This window comes from Aphanomyces astaci, assembly GCF_000520075.1.
Source record: "Aphanomyces astaci strain APO3 unplaced genomic scaffold supercont1.149, whole genome shotgun sequence".
Taxonomy (NCBI): domain Eukaryota; phylum Oomycota; class Saprolegniomycetes; order Saprolegniales; family Verrucalvaceae; genus Aphanomyces; species Aphanomyces astaci.
In genome coordinates this window covers 7,705-21,600 of record NW_009798412.1, presented here as the reverse complement: position 1 = coordinate 21,600, position 13,896 = coordinate 7,705, and the positions used below count along the sequence as shown (strand labels likewise).

The window sequence follows — 13,896 nt, the reverse complement described above, 5'->3', positions numbered from 1 at the left end:
ACACGAACAGTGGAGGGGTGATAGATGTCGTCTGCAGTCGTAGTGGTCGTTTCACTAATGTCAAGGGCTGGACTAGAGGGGGGATCAGATGCCTCGGTGATGGCGTCGTCGCCGGCTAGCTCTCGATCCGACGGAGGTCGACTGGGTTGTTCTGCTTTGGTGGTCATGTCATCGCCGTCCAGAGCACGAACAGTGGAGCGGTGACTGATTTCGTCTGCAGTCGTAGTGGCCGTTTCACTAATGTCAAGGACTGGACTCGAGGGGGGATCAGATGCCTCGGTGATGGTGTCGTCGCTGGCTAGCTCTCGATCCGACGGAGGTCGACTGGGTTGTTCTGCTTTGGTGGTCATGTCATCGCCGTCCAGAGCACGAACAGTGGAGCGGTGACTGATTTCGTCTGCAGTCGTAGTGGCCGTTTCACTAATGTCAAGGACTGGACTCGAGGGGGGATCAGATGCCTCGGTGATGGTGTCGTCGCTGGCTAGCTCTCGATCCGACGGAGGTCGACTGAGTTGTTCTGCCTTGGTGGTCGTGTCATGGACGTTAATGGTTCGACTGGACGGTGGGCGACGACTGATTTCGTCCGCATTGGTGGACGTGTCATCGCCGTCAACCACTCGGACAGACGGAGGGCGCCTGATTTCGTCCGCCTGGGTCGTCGAGCTGTCGCGGTCAAGGTATGATTCAGTCAGAGCAAGGCTTAGTTGGTTGGACTTGGTTGTGGTGTCGTCATTATCAAGATCTGGAGCTGTGGGAGGATGACTGGCATCGACTGCCTCAGTGGTCGTATCTTCCTTCACAAGGTTTCGAACGGAGGAAGGACGATAAAGTTTGTCTTCGACCTCGTTGGTCGTTTCGTCGCTTCCATCGTCACTTTCGAAATCACCGTCACTTCCATATGCACTGCCAGCACTGGGAGGAGCATAGTGTTCAGTGTCGGGTTTCTTGGGCGTTTTATCAAGTGTGGAAACAGCATGAGGTCGATACAGTTCATCCTCGGTCATGATGGTCATTTCGCCAATTCCAACACTTCCATCACAACTGTCGAGCGCTTGAACAAAGGGCGGGCAACTGAGTTCGTCTGTCTTGGTCGTTGTTGCTTCACTGTCCACATCTCGGACAGTCGCAGGTCGAAAGGTTTCGTCTGCCTTAGATGTCGTGTCGTCGCCGTCAACCTCTCGTTCAGACGCACGATGACTGAGTTCGTTTGCCTTGATCGTTGAGTTGTCGTCGTTAATGTCTAGATCAGTTAGGGGGCGACTAATTTCGTCAACCTTGGTCGTTGCTTCTTCGCTGTCAAGGTATCGACTGGAGGAAGGACGACTGAATTCGTCGGTCTTGGTGTTGGCTTCGTCGCTGTGTAGCTCTTTGCTCGGGCGGCGACAGATTTCACCTGCTTTTGTTGTCGCGTTGTCGCCGTCAATTTGTCCAGCTGACGGAGGACTATTGGGCTCGTCGGCCATGGTGATTGTTTCACCATTGTCAAGGGCTCGCTCAGACTCAGGACGACTGATTTCGTCTGCATTGATGGTAACGTGATCGCTGTCAAGGTCTGGATTAGTGTGGGGACGACTGATTTCGTCTGTCGTTGTGGTTATTTCTCCACTGTTAAGGGCTCGACTGGATGGGGGGCGACTGAGCTCGTCTGCCTTTGTCGTCATGCCGTCGCTGTCAACCTCTTGGCCAGACAGCGGACAACTGAGGTCGTCAGCTTTAGTGGTCTTGTCGTCGCCGTCAAGGGTTGACTTAATGGTCGTGTTGTCGCGGTTAATCTCTCGGACAAACGGAGGGCTGAAATGATGGTCGGACTTGTTGATTGGTTCGCCTCTTTCAAAATCTCCCACAGCGGGGAGTTCGTCGTTGTCCTTCAGGATCACTTCGCCACTCTCGTCGTCCCTTTGAAAGGCTTCGTTGCTTCCATAACCAATGTCTCCGGGAGGTGGATAGCGTTCGACTTCGGCCTTTCTGGACATTCCATCGCTGCTTCCATCGCTACTTTTAAGAGATCGATCACTCAGAGGTGAATTGCGTTCATCGTCGGCCTTCGTGATCGTGAGATCACTTCCATCTCCAATGGCAAGGATGTGACCTGAAGGACGCTGTGAGCTTTCACTTTCGACCTCATGGAAGTTTCCTTCACTGCCTTCACCACTAACAAGGGATCGTGCACTGTAAGGCTGAACGACTTCCTCGTCGAACTTCTTGAGAATTTCGTCCCTTCCGATTTCACTGTTAGGGGCTCGACCAGAGACAGGTCTATTGAGTTCGTCCTCAGTATTGTCGGTCGTAGCAGCGCTTCCGACACTCCCCTCACAACTGGCAAGCACTCTGGAAGGAGGGTGCAGTTCGTCTACCTTGATTGACGTTACGTCGCAGTCAAGGCCCTGAACAGACGGAGGCCGACTGAGTTCGTTTGTCTCGATAGTTATGCCGTCGCCACCAAGGTCTCGGTCACATCCTGCAGACTTTGCGGTCGCTTCACAACTGTCCATGGCCCGACCAGAGGAGGGACGACTGAGTTCGTCTGGCTTGGTGGTGCAGTCGTCGCCATCAAGGTCTCGACTGGAGGGGAGGTGCTTGGGTTCGTCTGCCTTGGTGTTGGTTTCGTCGCTTCCAAGGTCTCGAACAGGCAGAGGACTGATGAGTTCCCTCGTAGTGGCCTTGGTGGTCGCGTCGTCACCATTAACGTCACGGACAATCGGAGGGCAACTGAGGTTATCTGCTTGGGTAGTAGTGTCGTTACCATCAAGGTACTGGCTGGAGGGGGGGCGACTGAGTTCGTTTTCCGTCTTGGAGGTCGTTTCAACACTGTCAAACTGTCGGACAGACGGAAGACCGCTGAAATCATCTACATTGATGATGTTTTCGCCGGTATCAACCTCTCGATCAGAGAGGGGGCGACTGAGTGTGTATGCCTTTGCGGTCGTGTCGTCACCGTCAAGGTCCAGAGCAGATGGGGGGCTACAGCTTTCGTCTCGAGCCTTTTCGATCATTTCTTCGCTTCCGCCATTACTCTCAAAACTTTCATCGCCTCCAGAACCAAAGGCATGGGTCAGAGCACCGGCCAGTGGAGAGAGTTCATTTTCCGCCGTGTTTGTCGTTTTAGTGCTAATGTCATCACTGTCAAGGTCTTGAACAGAGGGGGGGTGACTGCGGTCCACAGCCTCCGTGGTTATGTCGTTGCCGTCAAGTCGTTCAGACAAAGGACGACTGAATTCGTCTGGCTGGATAGTCGTGTCATCACTGTCCAGGGCTTGACTGGAGGGGAAACGAATGAGTTCAAGTTGGCGAGATGGAGGTCGGCTGAGTTCGACTTCATCCTTGGCGGTCGTGTCACCACAGTAAACGTCTCTACTGGAGAGGAGACGACTGATTTCGTCTGCTTTGGTGATGGTTTCGTCGCACTCAATGTCTTGAACAGCCCGAATTCGGAGTTCCCCCGCAGGGGCCTTTGTGGTCGTGTCGTCGCTTTCAGTCTCTCGGGGAGTTGGAGGACGACTGAGCTCGTCGGCCGTGGTAGTCCTGTCGTCGCCAACACCACGACCAGTAGAGGGACGCCTAAGCTCGTCTTCAGTCTTAGAGGTCGTTTCAACGCTGTCAAGGAATCGACTAGAGGAGGGCCGACTAAGTTCTTTTGCCCTGGTGATTTGTTCGTCACTATCACCCTCTCGGACAGCCGGAGGTCGAATGACTTCAACTCCATTGGTCGTCGAGATGCCGCGATCAAAGGGGTTGAGATTAGTCGAGAGGTGACTGATTTCGCCTACGTAGGTCATTGTCTCTTCACTGTCAAGGGTTCGACTGGAGGGGGGGCAACTGAGTTCGTCTGCCTTAGTAGTTGCGTTGTCACCGTCGACCCCTCTAACTGACGGAGGGCTAGTGAGCTCGTCGGCCATGATGATCGCTTCACCACTGTCAAGGACTCGCTCTGTGGGAGGACGACTGACTTCGTCTGCGTTGATGGTAATGTCGCCGCCGTCAATGTCTGGATCAGTCGGAGGATGACTGATTTCGTCTACATTGGTCGTTGTCTCTTCGCTGCCAAGGGCTCGACTGGAGGGGGGACGACTGAATTCATCTGCATTAGTGGTTGCGTTGTCGCCGTCAACTTCTCGGCCAGATGGGACACGACTGAGTTCGTCTGACTTGGCGGTCGTTTTGCAATTTACATCATCTCGAACAGACGGTGGAGGACTGAGCGCATGGTCGGCTTTAATGATTGGTTCGTCACAGTGAAGGTCTCCCATTGCGGGGAGTTGGACGTCGTCGTTCTTGATCACTTGGTCACTATCATCGTCACTTTCAAAATCTTCATCACTTCCGTAACCAATGTCAATGTCTGGATCACTTAAAGGCTGACAGATTCCGTCGCTTCCATCGCCACTTTCAAGGGACCGACCACTCAGATGTGTCTTGAGTTCTTCGTCCGACTTGTTGGTCGTGTCATTGACAACATCATCGCCACCGCCAATGTTCGGAACAGAAGGAGGGCAGCATACTTCGCCATCTATCTTTGTGATCGTGTGATCACTTCCATCACCAATGTCGAGGGCCCGACCAGAGGACATCTGCGAGCTGTCATCTTCGGCCTGCTTGCTGATTCCTTCACTGCCTTCCCCAGACTCAAGGGATCGTGCACTGCAAGGCTGATAGACTCCAACTTCGGCCTCCTTGAGAATTCCATCACTGTGAGTGGCCTCCAAAGTGGGAGGCTGATCGGCTTCAACTTGGGGAGCCTTCTGGATCGTTTCGTCACTCCCACCATCAGTGTCAGGGGCCTGACTTCTGGAAGGCGTATAATGGTCGTTGTCGCACTTCGTGACTTTTTCTTCGCTTCCATCATCATTCTCAAGTGGTCGAACAGATGGGGGCTGACAGGCATCAACTTTTGCCATTAAGGGTATGTCATTCCTTCTGTCGCCATTGGCATGGCTCTGAGCACTGGGGGGGCGACAGAGGGCGACTTCGGCCTTTTTGATCATTTCGTGCAACTTGTCGGAAAAGCTAAGTCGGGCTTCGACAACTGGCTTGTCGGTCAACAGCTCATCGCCGTCCACCGAATGAAACAATTGCGTTGCCAATTGTGACAAATTCGACGGGTGTTGCATTGCTGGAATTTGCATTGCTGGAATTGCCAACGTGCTGGTCTTGGACAGATTTTGCTTGACGACTTTGATTGTCGAGGTGGCTCGAGGTGGCGGAGCTTTGATGGAGGTGGCCGGGCCGGGTTTCTTTGGGGTGTTACTCCCCGGCTTGGACGGCGGCCGAGGAACTACTCCTTGTGGTTGCTGTTGCTTGGCGGCCTTTCGTGGAATCGTCGGCGGGCGCACCGCTACGACGGACTTTGCGCTGCTGACTCCTCGTCCCGTAGCGGATCCTCTTGATGAGGGAGCTGCAGCCGACTCATACGCTGACGGTCGGGCTGTGACGGATGTAGCCGCTGCGACGCTTGGAAGGCCCTTAATGCGATCAATGTGGCGAAGCTTGGGGACGCCATACGTCCGCAGCAATATGTCCTCGCGGTCTTTGGTCGACACAGTGGGGGACGGGGCGGGAATGAGCTTGCAAAGCGTGGCTTGGATCATCCGGCGCTCGAGTTTCTCCTCAAATGGAGTGAACGTGTGTTTGGTGACAGGCAAAGCGGAATTGTCTGGTGTCTTCGGAGGTTTTTTCACCGACGTAGGCATAGCCAACGACGAAAACTCGAACGCCGTGGAGGGCTTGTTGATCGAGTACTGCTGGATTTTCGTGAGGCTGTCGGCCACGTTGTGTGTCAGTTGCGGGGCCGGCGCCATGGTATTCCTCGAAAACAGCCTCGATTTCGTCGGTGTAAAGTCGTCTCCACCATCCGTGGACAGACTATGGTGAGTCGTTGTCGCCTTGGATGGTTTACGACTGGTCCGAGGCTTGGGTTTTGGTGGGGGCTTGGCAGGATTTCGTTGGTGGTCGTCAAACAATTCTCCTCGCAGTCGCAAATCGTCTTTTCTCAAGATTCCCTTGGCAGTTTGTTGGACTTTGGTTGTAGTGCCATGCTTCATGCTTGACAGTGCAATCTCTCTTGTTGCCGACTTGGAATACGAGGCAATGCCTGCAACCATCAAGACGACATATTTCAACCATACGCCCCATATCTTGTAATGTACCGTTGTCGTGGGGGAATTTAGCCATGATTGTAGACACATCCGCGAGCGCACCAATGGAGCGCAGTATGTTGGCACTTTTGCGATCTCGGGCTGCCAAACTAGATAATTCTAGTCAGATTTGGTGCCATTATTGTGGCCTTTACCAGAGGACAAGAGTGCATGCGGCACACGCGACCTTTTGGTCTTCATATTGATGGCCTTGGCGAAGCAAACTCACAAACAAATGCACAGGGGAGTGGTACTCGGGGTGTTCTGCTGTCATGAGTCGAAGCACGCGGGGGTCGCCGCCGTCGCACAGTTTGGCCAGCACTAAAGTTTCACCATTCGATTGTAGACTTGCACTGACCAGCGACACAAAAGAGTCGTCTCTTTAAATGTCCTGTACCTTCACAAGCGTAAAAGTGCACTTGTCTGGAATAATGGTTGAGGGATTGATGTTCGTGGAGCACGTGTACAATCAAGGTGGCAACTTGGTTGTCCAACATGGGTTCAATGCCAGACGATTGGGCAAACGTTGCCAACACTCCACATGCCGATGCCTAGACAGACAAAAGATTGAGCCTACTGAATTCGTTGGGGCATGTTTTTGTTGGAACGGATAGGTAGCTAGCTGACCTGTAGCACTGCGTCGTGGGGAAACCGGGTCATCACAGCCGCCACGGCGTCCAAAACGGCCAAGTCGATGAATTTCAAAAACGAGGCTTCGGACACTGAGCACATGCGTCGAATAATGACAAATATGAAGCACACGAGAATAGAGTAGCCGGCATTCGCGTCGACACACATGATGAGAACGGACTCTCCGTGATGCTCGCGGCAGCAGTCGACAGTCACGTGCGGGGCTATGCGCAGTTGTTGCAGGAGTTGGGCGAGGGCGTTTTTCTAAGCCAGTATTTTCTCCAATGAAAAACTAACGGGAAGACAAGAAAACAGGGGGGGGTTAGGGGGGACGGACATACCACGACAACCATCGAGTCGCTGTCCACCACTGGCTCACGGATGGTGTTGAGAATTGTCTGGATTTCTTGTTGGTGGGTCAGCACACTAGAAAATGCTTCGTCGGCCATTCCGGATGCGGAATCGGCGCCACCACTCACTGGTCGAACCACGCGCGGCGGGTTCGAGGGTGGCTGTGGCATCGGCGACGGGTTCCTTTCCCGGGGTGGCGGGGCGATGATGATAATGGACGGCGAGGGTGCCGCGTCGGGAGTAGGCAACTTATTGAGCTCATGTGCGATGGGAGCGTCGGCAACAGTCAATTGACTTTCCGGTGGAGACACTAAGCGTAGTGGTTGGTACTCACTTGAAAGTGTTTGGGATGACGATGGTTGTTTTTGGAGCGTTTCTCGGCCGATTGACGGCGCGCGCTGGATGAAGTCGACTTGTGCGCCTTCTTCGTCCGTATATTGCGCTCGCCGGGATGACGGTCTTGACACTATCTTCACTACCGGTAGATCGACGTTGTCGACTGGTTCCGACGGGCTTGCATTGTCGTCACAACCTTCCGCGATTTGATCCGCTAAGACGGTGTTGATCGACGGCAACTCATTCACCGGTTTTCCTGGGTCTACTACACCTTCGTCTGTAATGATGTTTCGACTCAGCTTCATTCTGTATCCGATTCCGTCGTCCACGATGCTGGCGCCGCTGGCATCGTATTTGTCGGGTTGCGATGGGAGAGAAACTTCGGATTGTCCAGTTGAAGGTGACTCGTAGGGGGCTACCACAGAGGGTGGTGTTGGGCTACGCTCGTCCATCCGTTGTTGCACATCGTTGGGTGCACGCTGTTGTTCGTCCAGTTGACGTTGTGGAGCAATTTCCGGCTCGATCGGCGCAGACGAAACAATTTCTGTCTCGATTGGTGCCCCTTCGTCCACAATTAACGCAAAAGGCACGGCGTCTTGGTACTCGCCGTCGTCGTATGATATCGCATACGTTTGGCCGTCCAAGTTGATATCTGCGATGACGCCACCGTAGTAGTCGTCGCCGCCGTTGTACCGTGCTAACACGCGCGACCCGACGGAAAACGTCCCTGGCTCGTGCAGGCGAAGTAGGGACCTAGGCACCGCTTCTTCGCGCTCGCCGTCGTCATACTGGATGGCAAAAAACGAGGAATCGTCGGTCATTCCGTCCACAACTCCTGGAAACCACACGTCCCCCCCGTCGTACAAACCATCGACGCGAGTGCCGACTGCGATTGTCAGGGTCATGCAGGAATGGTGGTAAGCCGACCTCGCACTCTGTGGGCGCTATCGGGTCCCAACGGAAACGTCAACAGTTTTAAAGTGAAACGGCCACAGGTACATGTAACTCCTGCAGCAGTTTTCACACAAGAACAAGGCGGGCATATGCAGTCCACTCGATGGTGGCCGACGTGCCTTATTGCTGAAATGAAACTTACGACAAACTACAAGTGCAGCTGGAGGAGGGCTACTGCAACTTGGTAGCGTGTCCAGTTCTCATTGCAAGCTTTAGATCGAGAATATCTTAGGCCGAGTTGGACACATCACAAGTTGGTTTGACTGCCGTCGTCTTGCGGATGCGATACATAAATACAATGGAATTCCAATGAGCTACGTCGTTCTTGCTAACTTGTTCCCACCTCGAGCTGCTGTTGTGACCCTTGAACAATTTCTCGGTTGAAAAAGTGTGGCAATTATGTACATCGACCACGACGTTTGAAGGGTTTCATGGGTTGCGTGCTTTGAATCCCATTGTTAAGTCCGATTACCACTACCGATAGAGTTCAACGGGCCGAGCAAGTGGCCTCCAGCGATGACGACGTTGCCGCTTTTGGACTTGACCCCGCTGTTTCCCTCGAGAAGCAGAGTCTCGTCCGTGAGTTGGCATGTTTTGTTGGCTGCGATGGCATCTTTTAGCAGCTTACATCCCCGCAGCGTGATCTTGTTGTAGCCCAAATGCAAACACGTGAGACTTGTGTTGCGTTCGAGCGCTTGCGCCAACACAGCCACCACAGCATCGGATTTGAGTCCAGAACTTGTCTACAATAGTCTGAGCGATCACACCGATACAGAACTCTAGAACCACAGTAGTTACCAGTTCCAGTCGCCGAAGAGTTTGATTGTCACCGATGGCTTTGCACAGTGCGACAACCCCTGGCGGTTCCAAATTGCCGCCGCTCTAGGCAGAAGCACTCACAATAAACAAAGAAAGTATCGTTGAGGTATAGTTGGACAGCGGCGTACAAGATCCATGGACGTGATCGTGTGGTTGGCAGTTAAGCTCGTAGCCACGTAGGTGCCTGCGTGTGGACCCGCGAAACATCCGCTGAAATGCACGGTGACGAGGGCGGGATGAGTCGCCAGACTGGCAGCCATGATGGCAGCGGCTGCGTCGGACAGGGGGTTGGCAGCATAGTTCAACAGTGTGAGGGATCGATTCCGGCCCAATGCTGTGGTCACAGCCACATTGCTCGTGTCTGCAAACCCGTTCATGGACACGTCCAAGTGGGTCAAGACGGTGTTGACTTCGAGGACCAGTGCCAAGCGAAGGGCAGATTGGACCGACAGCCCTACCTCGGAGAGACACAGCGACCGGAGGGTGGCGTTCGCGGGGGCGTCGAGGAGGTTCGGCAGGTACGTGTGTGTTTGGCTCTTTCGCAGAAGATCGAGCTTTACTTGATCATGTAGAGACAGTGGTTCGGCCGCTACAGCCCGAAGCACATTGACCCCGCCTTCGTCCGAGATGTCTCGGTTGTGGCTCAGCACCAGGTCTTGCAGGGCCGTGTTTTGCTTGAGTGTGAGCCACCCGTGTAAACCAGAGCTGCCGATTCGATTGTGGGACAAATCCAGCCGGCGAAGATGGCGGTTGGTCGCCAAACTTGCCGCCAAAGCCAGCGACCCGTCGATGGAAACAACATTGTAGCTCAACACGAGCTCTTCCAGCGCTCCGTTCGAGGTCAACGCCGTGGCCAGGAGCAACGCACTGGCGTCATCAAGTGCGTTGCCACTGAGGTTGATGGACCGGACAAAGTACTACGTCGTATCGTACTCCGTAGGATCTTGTAAAATAATATGTCTTCAACGAGGATAGATGGTGTACATTGGAGCCAAGGGGGGTCGTGACAAACGGCATGTCTTGAGTTTGCAAGAAGCAACCGCGGAGGTCGATGGCATCGCGCTTGCCTCCTCGCGGAGTTGGTCGCGGTGTATAGTCCGTGGGGTTTTCCATGTTGTTGGTCTCACATTCGTCCTTGTCGCCGACAGCGGGTGGGACCGTGGCAGAACGCATCACACAAAGGTGACCCTACACACAGACGACGACGAAATTGAACAAGGCTATTGTGGTATGTACCTTGTCGTTGGTGGCGATGTATCCGCCCTAGACCATTGCAAGTTAGTTCATGGGTTCCATGGTCTAGGAGTATGCTAATATATACCTGGAGGAACGCTTGACCACACTCATGCCGTCCAACAACCACTCCATCGGTTGACCGCAAGCGCTTGAACTCGATCTAGAGGGTCAAGACGAAGTCTTATGACATGTGCGGATATCGCGTGAAGAGATTAGCGCAGTAGCACCTCGCCGAAGTCGGCCAAAACCACGTCGTCAGTGTCCAACGAAGTCCTCCATAACTTGGCATGAGGATCGCGGTAAACAAAGTCCCTGTACTCGAGCACTTCCACCGCTTCTCGAATGACTATACATAGCCATCAAGTCAGGCAACTTGTTGTGTTTATAAAGTGGCACCGTCACGCAACGACGCCTTCACAGTTTGCATCGACCAACATCAAATAATTGCTTACAAGCTCGCGCCGTTTCGCAGGGATTGTCGGATGATTAGTGCAACTTCACTTTCGATATCCGGATAGGCACTGACGTTAACGTTACATGACGTGGCACTCCCTCATGGCAACACTGGAATGGTATTATTTCCCTACGTTCTTTCGCAATAGTAGCGTTGGCGGGCCTAATGCAAACGGGTAGAACTAAACGTGGCCACTAGACTAAGTCCCGCTGTGAACAAAAACATGGACGTGAAGCAGCTGCTTCCAAAACACTTTTCCGTGCCAGGCGCGAGTTGCCAGCGGTACAGCGCAGACGACAGCGGACCCAGCACCAACGGAAACCCCACTGTATTGGCCAAACTCACTAGGCCATAGTTCTTGCCAAAGTGCCGAGGCCCAAACAGTTCCCGCGTGAGCACAGGAAACAACCCAAAGACGCAGCCTTCGCCAACCCCAGTGAGCACCACAGGCACAACCAAGTACTCGACAGGACACACTACGAACGACAGCTGGACGAGTCCCACCAACACGACACTGGCAGTCAGGAAGTGCGTTCGAGGGACAGTGGGTAGCCACGCATCAGAGATAGCTCCCATGGCGAACCGGCCCACGAGGTTGAACAAGGAGAAGAGCTGCACCAACGTCGGGACGTGCGCCGCGTCTCCGCCGTAGGATTCCACCAGGAAGCTCAAGTTGTTCATCACAAACAGCGGACTACCCACACCGACCAGCACGACCACAAACAAATGCCAAAACTGGGCGGTCTGGAGCAACGGCCACAACGTGATGTTGTGTTCGAGTTTGCCCTTTTGTTCTAGCGGAGTCTCTTCGTCCTCGTCTTGCAGAACACTAGAATGGTGGGGGCTGCCTTGGAGAAAGACAGCGCCCAACACAGATAATGATGAGAGCGTCCATCCCATAAACGTGAAGAAGTCGCCGACGTGCTGGTCAAACCAGGCGTGGTAGATGAAGGCAAAGGCCGCACCGCCACCGCTGTAGCTGCTCACTAAGAGCCCCATGATCTTGCCTCGGTGAGCTTGGCCGTATACCCCTTCGTTGGCAGCCATCGAAGCGACGGCAGGAAATGCATGGCCGAGTCCAATGAAGACAAAGCATGCCGACATGGCCGAATGGGGGGCCGATGGCGACGCGCTGAGGAGCGCCGCCAACCAGTAAAACGTCGCAAGCAGCGTCGCCGACGCCAAGGATGTCCATCGCATTCCAAACCGATCGTAGAAGAAGCCAGCCCAGATGGAATTGTACTGGCCAAACGTGAAGCTTGCGGCGACGGATGCGATCTCGCCTTGAGACATCTGCAGCGTATCCTTCATTTGGCTGTTCCATGCTGAGATCGCGTAGGCAGATCCAAGGGAGAACATCATGAGGGTGCCCACGGCGACGCTGGCGGCTTTGGTCCATTCCTCCATGTTGCCAGTAGGTCCAACCAATACTGGCTGGTGCAGTCAGTCGTTCTCCCTTGGTGACGATGCTTCGATACTGTACGCCATGGGTGGTATGATTGGTCTTATTTTATCTGAAGGAACAACTGATTCGTCCCCATTTCGAATATCACGAATGAAATCGCTGGATTTGAAATTATCACATGTGATTCGTCCACACAATAGTATTTTCAACCAATCAAAACGAATACTTCTATAAATCTAATCCAGCCCACACAGGCTCACGTCGGTGCTGAGCCCGCCGTGGATTTCTTTGTCCTTGAGGTTCTTTCGCCGCTCGAGGAATGCACTTACGCCTTCCATGGCCTCAAAGTCGTGCTTGGTCAGGGGGTTTCCTTCCAACTGCATGACGTTCACCGTCGAGTTGACGAGGAATTCTGGCGCGAAGGACTGCGTCGGGCCGAGGCAGTTGTGTCGCGCAAACAAACTTGTCAACTTCTTGCACTTGACAAGGGCGGACGGCACGTACTGCAGTCGGTTGTGGTCAACGTTGACTTCCTTCAATTGTACGCATTCAGCGATGCCCGGAGGCAATTCGGCGATCAAATTCTGCGCCACGTCCAACGTTTCCAGGCCGACAAGCGACGACATGCACGACGGCAGCGACGTCAGCTGGTTGTTTCGAATGCTCAGTTTTGACAAACTTGTGGGCAGACCGTCTATCGTGACGATGGCATTGTTGTCTGCCACGAACTACCCAGTGATCGTTAAATGTGATTTGACAAGACAGAAATGTCGTACGTTGTTGAGCTTCACCAAGGACGACAAGTCCGGCACGCGAGTGAGTAGGTTGCCATCCACTTTGAGCGTCTTGAGCGCCACAAGCTGCGTGATGTGCGATGGAAGCTCCTTGATGGCGTTCTGGGACAAGTCCAGCGTGTGCAAAGTGGGGATACTGAACACGTCGGCGGGAATCTGCTTCAACTTGCACCCCTTTAACGACAAGATACCTGTTGCATGCGCCCGCTCTATCTTCTGCGCTTGGACGCTCTTCTTTGTGATCGCCTTGGCATCCTTCTTTTCGCGGCTCGACCCAGAGTTGCCCATGTCGACCTTTTTGGTTTTGCGAGTCAGCTCAATTGCGTAACCGGATTATTTTGTACCTATATCCGAAATAATGAGTTTGGGAAAACTCCAGAGTAATTGACACCTGATTGGATAAAATCCATAGTCTTAACCAAGTACTACGTATTGTGCTTTGCACCTTTTTTGGCAATTCCAGGGTTAAATTCATTGTTTAAAAATTTCTCAGGCTTAAATAATGTCTAAAGTAACTTGAATAACGGTTGGGTGCGTTGTTTAAAGTTACTTCATCAAATGCGATGATTGGTTGGTTGAAGGTGGTTTTACTGGCACTTTCGTAAAACAAGTTGTTTGCCGTTTTCATTCTGGCAAACAACTTGCTTTACGTCAACATGTCAACGTGCTTGACGCAATGAAACTGAAGCAGCTATGGCCATATACATGACCTCCCATCCGTGATCACTACAGTACTAACATTATCTACTCCGAGTAATATTATATAGCGTTAGGGATATAGTTAGG

The 13,896-nt window shown here is 53.2% G+C and overlaps 4 protein-coding genes across 5 annotated transcripts; all 4 read right to left on the bottom strand.

The window, feature by feature from the left end:
* Window positions 1-8: 8 nt before the first annotated feature.
* On the bottom strand, window positions 9-8,353 carry H257_18260 (hypothetical protein; the record flags this gene model as incomplete). Its single annotated transcript, XM_009847287.1, has 6 exons — window positions 9-6,088; window positions 6,144-6,241; window positions 6,287-6,452; window positions 6,529-6,682; window positions 6,759-7,025; window positions 7,103-8,353. Coding segments are annotated over 6 exons (8,016 nt in total), but the record flags the coding sequence as incomplete, so codon positions are not given.
* A 429-nt stretch (window positions 8,354-8,782) lies between these two features.
* Window positions 8,783-10,905, bottom strand: H257_18259. 2 transcript variants are annotated; one of them, XM_009847285.1, is made up of 8 exons: window positions 10,854-10,905; window positions 10,685-10,803; window positions 10,543-10,617; window positions 10,458-10,484; window positions 10,206-10,409; window positions 9,350-10,138; window positions 9,201-9,284; window positions 8,783-9,145 (listed from the first exon to the last, which is right to left on the bottom strand). In XM_009847285.1, the coding sequence occupies exons 1-8, from the start codon at window positions 10,882-10,884 to the stop codon at window positions 8,861-8,863; spliced, it is 1,614 nt and encodes a 537-aa protein (XP_009845587.1). In that variant the 5' UTR covers window positions 10,885-10,905; the 3' UTR covers window positions 8,783-8,860. The 2 variants fall into 2 exon arrangements, with proteins under 2 accessions (XP_009845587.1, XP_009845588.1); XM_009847286.1 differs by having other exon boundaries at window positions 10,206-10,484; window positions 10,685-10,905.
* Window positions 10,906-10,967: 62 nt separating this feature from the next.
* H257_18258 (hypothetical protein) lies at window positions 10,968-12,399 on the bottom strand. The gene has a single exon (XM_009847284.1). The coding sequence runs from the start codon at window positions 12,316-12,318 to the stop codon at window positions 11,074-11,076; it is 1,245 nt and encodes a 414-aa protein (XP_009845586.1). The 5' UTR covers window positions 12,319-12,399; the 3' UTR covers window positions 10,968-11,073.
* A 52-nt stretch (window positions 12,400-12,451) lies between these two features.
* Window positions 12,452-13,418, bottom strand: H257_18257 (hypothetical protein). Its single transcript, XM_009847283.1, has 2 exons — window positions 13,093-13,418; window positions 12,452-13,044 (listed from the first exon to the last, which is right to left on the bottom strand). Exons 1-2 carry the CDS (start codon window positions 13,396-13,398, stop codon window positions 12,553-12,555), a joined length of 798 nt encoding a protein of 265 aa, XP_009845585.1. The 5' UTR covers window positions 13,399-13,418; the 3' UTR covers window positions 12,452-12,552.
* Window positions 13,419-13,896: the final 478 nt, after the last annotated feature.